Consider the following 7,500-nt stretch of genomic DNA (forward strand, 5'->3'; position numbering starts at 1 on the left):
CTCTAGCTCTCTCTCTCTCTCTCTCTCTCTCTCTCTGCTCACATTTATATATATACCTATATCTCTTACCTATCCCCCTCTTTTATCTCCCCTTTTTTCTCTATCATTTGCCCATTCCCTCTTTCCCTCTTCCTTCCGCTACCCTTTTCGTGTTCTTCTCGCAGTGCCTTCCCCCCACCTCCCTTGCAACCAGTACTTAGAACGTCATGTTATAGTGATAGAGGGGGAGGGGGAGGTGGTGGGGATGGGGAGGCCAGATCTCGGTGTCTCTAATGGCTGTTTTATTCATCTCAAGAGACACCTTTGGGGAGGATATTGGCAGCGTTTACGGGGCTTAAGTCGTGGGTATTATCCTTAAAGTGTGACACTCCGGTTTGTTATGCCCCCCCCTCCTCCAGCCCTCTCCCCCTCCTCCAGCCCTCTCCCCTGCCCCCTCCCCCTCCTCCAGCCCTCTCCCCTGCCCCCTCCTCCAGCCCTCCCTCCTGCCCCCTTCCCCTCTGGCTCTGCCTTTGCCTTTCTCCTTTCCTTCCCTTTCTTTTTTTCCTCTCTTCTCCCCTCTCTCACGTGTGTTGCGTACGTGCGTGCAGTTTCGTTTTGCCTTTTACGTTTTATGATTGTTTTCGTCTCTGTACCTTGACATTTTTTTTTTTTTAGATTTTATATTTTTTCATGTTGCTCCCGCTCTCGCTTTTCTTTTTTTTTCTTATTCCAGGAAATCGCTTTTGTCTCCGTGCATTGTCTTGCGTCAAAGGGAATTATCACTGTGTTTTCCTTCTCATTCTTTTCTTTGTGTTTTTTTTTTACTTGAATCGCCTCTGACGAGCGGCACCTGTTTGCCCTTCACCTCCTCTTTCTTCTTCTTCGTCTTCTTCTTCTTCTTCTTCTTCTTCTTCTTCTTCTTCTTCTTCTTCTTCTTCTTCTTCTTCTTCTTCTTCTTCTTCTTCTTCTTCTTCTTCGACCCTCATCTCATCCCCTCCCTCCTCCTCTTCCTTTTCCTTTTCTTTCTTTACTCCTCCTCCTCCTCCTCCTCCTCCTCCTCCGCCTCTCCCCTCTTCCCTTCCTCTTCACTTTCCCACCTTCCTCCTCCTTCTTCCTTCTTCCCTTCCCCTCTCTCCTCCTCCTCCCTTCCCCCTCCCCATCCTCCTCCCCACCACTTCCCCTTCCTCATCCCCCCACTTCCCCCACCCTCCTCCTCCTTCCAGTCCCCAACTCTCTTCCTCCCCCAGTCAACTCCCTCTTCCTCTCCAGTCCTCTCCTCCTTCCTCCCTTCCTCCTGCCTTTTCCTGCTTCCTCCTCCCCTCCCCTCTCCCCCACTTCCTTCAAGCGGATCCACAGCAAATCTCTCTTTCCCGTATCCATCACCGTGAGGCAGAAAAGAGGAAGAAGAAGAAAAAAAAAACTTTAAAAGAAAAGGAAAATAAAGGAAAGTAAACGGAAAATGACAGAATGCGGCCCCTTATGTTTTCTCTCCCCCTTTCTCTTCGGGACAAAAGATGATGATGACATATCTCTCCTTGCATTTTCTCGTATGTAGCCGTGGGGAGGAGTGAGGAGGGGGGGGGATGAGAGGTAGGGGATGGGTGTGGGGTATGAGGAAGAGGTGGGTTGGGGAAGGGTGGAGGGGGTGTAAAAGGTAGGAGAGATGGAGGCAAGGTGAGCTGGAATCGGGGTGTGGAGGCAGGGAGTAAGCAGGTAGGGAGATGGTGTGGTGGGAAGTGAGGGGAAGAGGTGGGTTGTGTGTGTGTGTGTGGGGGGGGGGGCATGATAAGGTTTATATTTGCTCGTATGTATGTGAGAGTGAAAGTGCTTACAGAGTTTTTAATTGTGTTTGTGTGTTTGTATATAGACATACGAGCGTGCATATATACATACATACTTATAAGCACATGTACACACACATACACACACGCGTTATAGCCTTCTCGAATCGGAAAGAGAGGGAGGGAAGGGAGGGAGGAGGGAGGGAGGAAAAGGGAAAAAAGAGAGAGGAAGAAGGAAAGGAGGGGATGAGGGATGGAGGGAAAAGGGAATGAGGAAAGAATTGAGACGAAAGGGAGGGATGGGATAGGGAGTAAGGTAAGTTGGTAGGTAAGTGGTGAAGGAGAGAGGAGAGAGCCGGGAGAAAAGGAGAGAAGGAGGAAGGAAAATAACGTTTATTTTTCCATCCTTATCTTAGACTCATGTGAAGTTAGTTGGCCAGAGAATTGGTGTCTGCGAGAGGTCAGTGGAGAGGGGGAGAGGGTGCTTCTTGAGGTGAGATGAGGTGGGTGGGGGGTTAGAGGGAGGAGTGAGGGGAATGGAGGGGCTAAGAAGAGGGAGAGGAGGGGGAGGGGGTGAGGGTTAGAGGGAGAAGATGAGGGGGCCGAGGATAGGGAGAGGGAGAGGGAGGGGGCCAAAGGGATAGGGAGAGGGATGGAGGGAGGGGGCAGGGGGAGGGGACCATGAGGGAGAGGGAGGGGGCCAGAGGGATAGGGAGAGGGAGTGGGAGGGGGCCAGGGGGAGGGAGGAGGTTTACTCAACAATTGGGGAAAAAAAAATATATTGTCAGATTTTGCTGCGAGTTTGTCATGCGTGAACCCGATTTGCCTGAGTGTGCAGGGTAATGCAAGTGCTCTCTCTCTCTCTCTCTCTCTCTCTCTCTCTCTCTCTCTCTCTCTTCTTCTTCTTCTTCTTCTTCTTCTTCTTCTTCTTCTTCTTCTTCTCTCTCTCTTCTTCTTCTCTCTCTCACTTCTCTCTGCTACTCTCTCTCTCACCCTCTCCTTTCTCACTTCCTCTCTCTGTCCCTCCCTTTCACTCCCCTCTCTCTGTCCCTCCCTGTCACTCCCCTCTCTTCCTCATCTCACTCCCCCTGCCTATTCTTCTCTGTTTCTTCCGTCCATCTCTCTCCCTTTCGGTCCCTCTGTCATCCACCCCGTTATCAATCATCTCTCTATTCACCATCTTTTTGTCTTCCCAACAACAGAGTGCAGAAAGGTTAAGGAGATTTTAGGAAACGTGAACAAAGAAAATTGAGAAAGAAAGGAAGAAATAGATAAAAAAGAATTGAAGGAAGGGAAGAAGGAATGAAAGAATGAATGAAGGAAAGAAAGAAAGAAAGAAAATAGATAGATGGAAAGAGAGAGAGATAAAACATGGAATGAATAGACCTAGATACCTGAACCATTCTTGAGTGAAATTACGTGAAAGTGAACGAAAATAAAACACATCGCTGTAATTACCGATACGTGTAGGTAAATAAGAAAAAAAGAAAGGTGAAAAAAAAGTAAAATGTAATTGTAGATAAAAAAAAAGATGAATAAAAAGATAGTTAACGATAGTGTAGGTAGATAAAACAAGAAAAGTCAAAGTTTAGATTGTGAAATACAATTGTTGATAAAAAAAAAAGATAAATAAAAAGATTAAACTCCATAATGTAATCGCAGTAAAAGTGTGTCATGGAGACTTTGACGTAGGTTTATTGTGGAAAAATTTAAAAGAAAAGAGAAGGGTCACAGACACATGATTGATGGCTCAAGAAATCGAGAAGTTGCCTTTGAAGGGAAAAGAAAGGCGGAGCTCCGGAGCTCCGGAGAGAGAGAGAGAGAGAGAGAGAGAGAGAGAGAGAGAGAGAGAGAGAGAGAGAGAGAGAGAGAGAGAGAGAGAGAGAGAGAGAGAAAATGGGCTAAATGGCTCTTTTGTCTGTGTGTGTGTGTTTTCTTTTCTTTTCTTTTCTTTTTTTCTTTTTTTGAAAAGCAGGTATAGGGGTCGTATTGATTGTTTGATTGAGGTCAGTCGGGGTCACGTCTTGGTAGCGTGTTTTTTTATGGTGTTTTTTCTTTTCTATATACATAGATTGATAGAGCTTTATATATAGGCTTACACGCACATATATTTATGTGTATGTATTTATATATGTATGTATGTGTACATATATGTGTTCATATATGCATGTGTGTATGTATGTATGTATGTATGTATGTATGTATGTATGTATGTATGTGTGTGTGTGTGTACATGTGCCCCGCTCTCCCACATATCTCTCTCCAGGTAAAAACAAACAAACAAACAAACCATCAACAGTGAACCAACCGCTCGTGTTTGCTTTTTTTTTTTTTTTTTTATCCGCTTTCCTCGTGTCATTTTTCTCTGAACTCCTGACCGAGAAGGAAAAAGAAAAAAGAGAAAGAAAAGAAACGTGCGTCGATACGCGTCACGGCGTCCTCGGGAGAGCGAACGGCGGAGGAAAGTCACGTTTTGGCGGGAAGAGGCGAGGCGGAAGGGGGCGGGGCTTGGTGGTTTGATTCCTGGCGAGGTTTATTTATTTATTTATTTATTTATTATTATTTTTTTTTTTTTGAGGGGGGTGGTTGTTTTATCTTTTTTATTTTATTTTACTTCGTTTGCTTCTTTTCTTCTACTTCTTTCTGCCTCCTCCTCCAGCTCATCTTCTTTTCTGTTCCGTTTTATCTCGTTATTGTGTGTATAAGAGAGAGGGAGAGAGAGAGAGAGAGAGAGAGAGAGAGAGAGAGAGAGAGAGAGAGAGAGAGAGAGAGAGAGAGAGAGAGAGAGAGAGAGAGAGAGAGAGAGAAAGAGACATAGACACAGACACAGACAGACAAAGGTACGCACGCCTATACACATACTCGCACTCGCACCCACCCACCCACCCATCACCAGACCGTCACCCCCCCCTCCCCCCTTTGGCCTCCTGTTGTCACTCTGTTCCCGTTACCGTTTCTCGCCACCGGATGGTCGGTACAGACTGTTTAAAGGGAGAATTGGTCGGGCCGTTTTTTTTCTGTTGATTGATTTTTTTCTTATTTTGATTTTTACTTCATTGTGGAATTGGTTGAGTTTTTGATAATTTGATTTTTATTTGATTATGGAATTTGATTTACTCTTTTACTTTGATTTGTATTTAATTGTGGAAATTGATTGACTTATTATTAATTACTATATTTACTTAATTGTCGAATTGATTGAGGTGGTTTTCTGTTGTGTTAATGTTATCACTTAATTGGTGTTTGCCCATGAATTGGCCTGTCCTTGAATATTTTTTTGAATTGCGTTACTTATTCATATTTATCATTAGTTCTCCACGTTGTCAGATTCGCTCCCGAGATTTCTTCCTCTTCTCGTCTTGCATCACTTTTCCTTCTTCTTCTTTTATCCTTTCTTATTTATTCTCGGCCTTCCTAAGCCTCGATTCGGCCTCGCGGAGTCACGGAAGATGTCTCGGAAGAGGGTGCTTTTAACAGGGTCAGTGGCTGTGTCGGTCGGGAGTCTGTGGGAGTCTGAGGGAGATTGTGGGTGTCTGTGAGAGTCTGTGAGAGTCTAAGGGAGGCTGTGGGAGTCTGAGAAAGTCTGAAGAAGGCTGTGGGAGTCTGAGGGAGGCTGTGAGAGTCTGAGGGAGTCTGAGAAAGTCTGAGGGAGGCTGTGAGAGTATGCAAGAGTCTGTGAGATTCTGTGGGATTCTGAGAAAGTCTGAGGGAGCCTGTGAGAGTCTGTGGGAGTCTGTGAGAGTCTGAGGGATGGTTGTGAGAGTCTGTGAAAGTCTAAGAGAGTATGCGAGAGTCTACAAAAGTCTGTGAGAGTCTACACAAGTCTGTGAGAGTCTGCGGGTAGTCTGCGGGAGGCGAGTGTAGAGTCTGCGGGGGCGTGAGTCATTCGTGTGCGAAGGAGCGCGTTGGGCGTGAATCAGCATCACCTTCGGAGAGGGAGATCAGAGCGGCATATGTGGCTGTGTGAATTGCATGTGGATATGTATCTATTTTTATATCTATATCTGTTTTATTCTCTCACTCTCTCTCTCTCTCTGTACATATATATATATATATATATATATATATATATATATATAGATAGATAGATATATGTATGTATATATAGATAAATATAATAGATAGAGAGATAGATAGTTCAAGGTTTCTGATTTCTTATGTGTGTGTCTATGTATGAATGTGTGTATGCATGCGGCTTTACAGGTATAAGAAATGCGCATACACATGCTTTTTTAAACATCAGCATAAGGGCGTGTACAAAAATACCTCCACTCTATATACATATATGTATCCATATATATATATATATATATATATATATATATATATATATATATATATATATATATATATATATATATATATATATATATATATATATTATATGTAGCGCTCTCAATGCGTACTCCGCGGTGTTTAGGCAAGTGTGAAGAGAGAGCGGCTGTTAACGGTCCGGAGTTGGTCGCCGAGAACGAGGGTGGCGCTTGATGGCTCTTGTTGCGATGATCATAATGCGTTTGTTAATGGCCTTTTCTTTTTTTCGTTCCAGGAGTTGACGGAGCTTCATCACGAAAATGTGGTGGCGTTGCTTGACTGCAAGGTAAGTTTTTGCTTGATTTTTTATTTTATTTTATATATATATATATTTTTTTTTTGTGCAATTAGGAACTTGAACGCCGATTCTTGTTACACGGATCTCTATTTAGGTGGACACGCACGCGCGCGCGCGCGCGCACACACACACACACACACACACACACACACACACACACACACACACACACACACACACACACACACACACACACACACACACACACACACACACTCACACATGCGCGCGCGAACAAATACACTTACAAAAGCACTCTATTAAATATACATGAACGTGTGTATTTATGCAAATTGTTTCGTTCAATAGGAAATAGAAATCACGAAGCAAAACATTCCGACTGACGATTTTTATGAGGATTGCAGTTCTACTTAACGAACGCAAGTCGGACGCTCTTTCAACTTTAACTTCTCCCACAAGGTTATTTTTCGCCTCTATGCCAGTAGGCCGTAGAGGTCAAATGCGTCATGCGTGCGATCGTGACGGAAGGGAGGGGTGAACGGGAGAGGGGGGGTAGGGGAGGGGTGGGGGGGTCAGTCGGTCGGTGCGTTTACCTCGCCTTGGTTCAAGGTGGGCGTGAAGGCGTCGCTGTGGGCGAGGGAGGTCACGGTGAAAGACGCGAGGCTGTGGGCGTCGCTCTTGAAGGCGGTAGGAGGGGCGGAGGGTGGAGGGGGAGAGGGGGTGGAGAGGGTGCTAGAAAAGTGAGGTCAAAGTGAAGAGGTTGTGTGAGAGAGAGAGAGAGAGCAGGGTCATGCAGAGAGGAACAGGGTCATGCAGAGGGGAGGGGAGAGGGAGAGGGAGGAAGAGGAAGGAGAAAGAGAGAGGTGAAGAGAGGGAGAAGGAGAGAGAGAAGTGAAGAGAGGGAGAAGGAGAGAGAGAGGTGAAGAGAGAGGGAGAAGTAGAGAGAAAGATGAAGATAGAGGGAGTCACTCAGGCAGTCAGAGAGACAAACAGACAGAAGAAGCCAAAAAGGGAGAAACGATTATAGTAAAAAAAAAATACAGTAACAGACACACCGAAAGAGAAAGAGAGACACAAGAGATAGAGATACAAAGAGAATGGGAAATAATTCATGCACAAACAGAGAGAGAAAGGAAAACGTGATCGGGAGCGCGGCCGGTGATGTAA

The 7,500-nt window shown here is 45.1% G+C and overlaps 1 protein-coding gene across 4 annotated transcripts in view; it reads left to right on the forward strand.

Moving 5' to 3' along the window:
• The window catches only part of Atg1 (serine/threonine-protein kinase unc-51-like protein Atg1), a 299,200-nt gene that overhangs the window by 179,952 nt on the left and 111,748 nt on the right, over positions 1 to 7,500 (forward strand). For all 4 annotated transcript variants that reach the window (XM_070129216.1, XM_070129217.1, XM_070129214.1 and 1 more), the window contains one exon: positions 6,310 to 6,360. In XM_070129216.1, the coding sequence (XP_069985317.1) occupies positions 6,310 to 6,360 (51 nt within the window). The remainder of the gene's footprint in view (positions 1 to 6,309; positions 6,361 to 7,500) is intronic.

This window comes from Penaeus vannamei, chromosome 13 (assembly GCF_042767895.1).
Source record: "Penaeus vannamei isolate JL-2024 chromosome 13, ASM4276789v1, whole genome shotgun sequence".
Classification (NCBI taxonomy): Eukaryota; Metazoa; Arthropoda; class Malacostraca; order Decapoda; family Penaeidae; genus Penaeus; species Penaeus vannamei.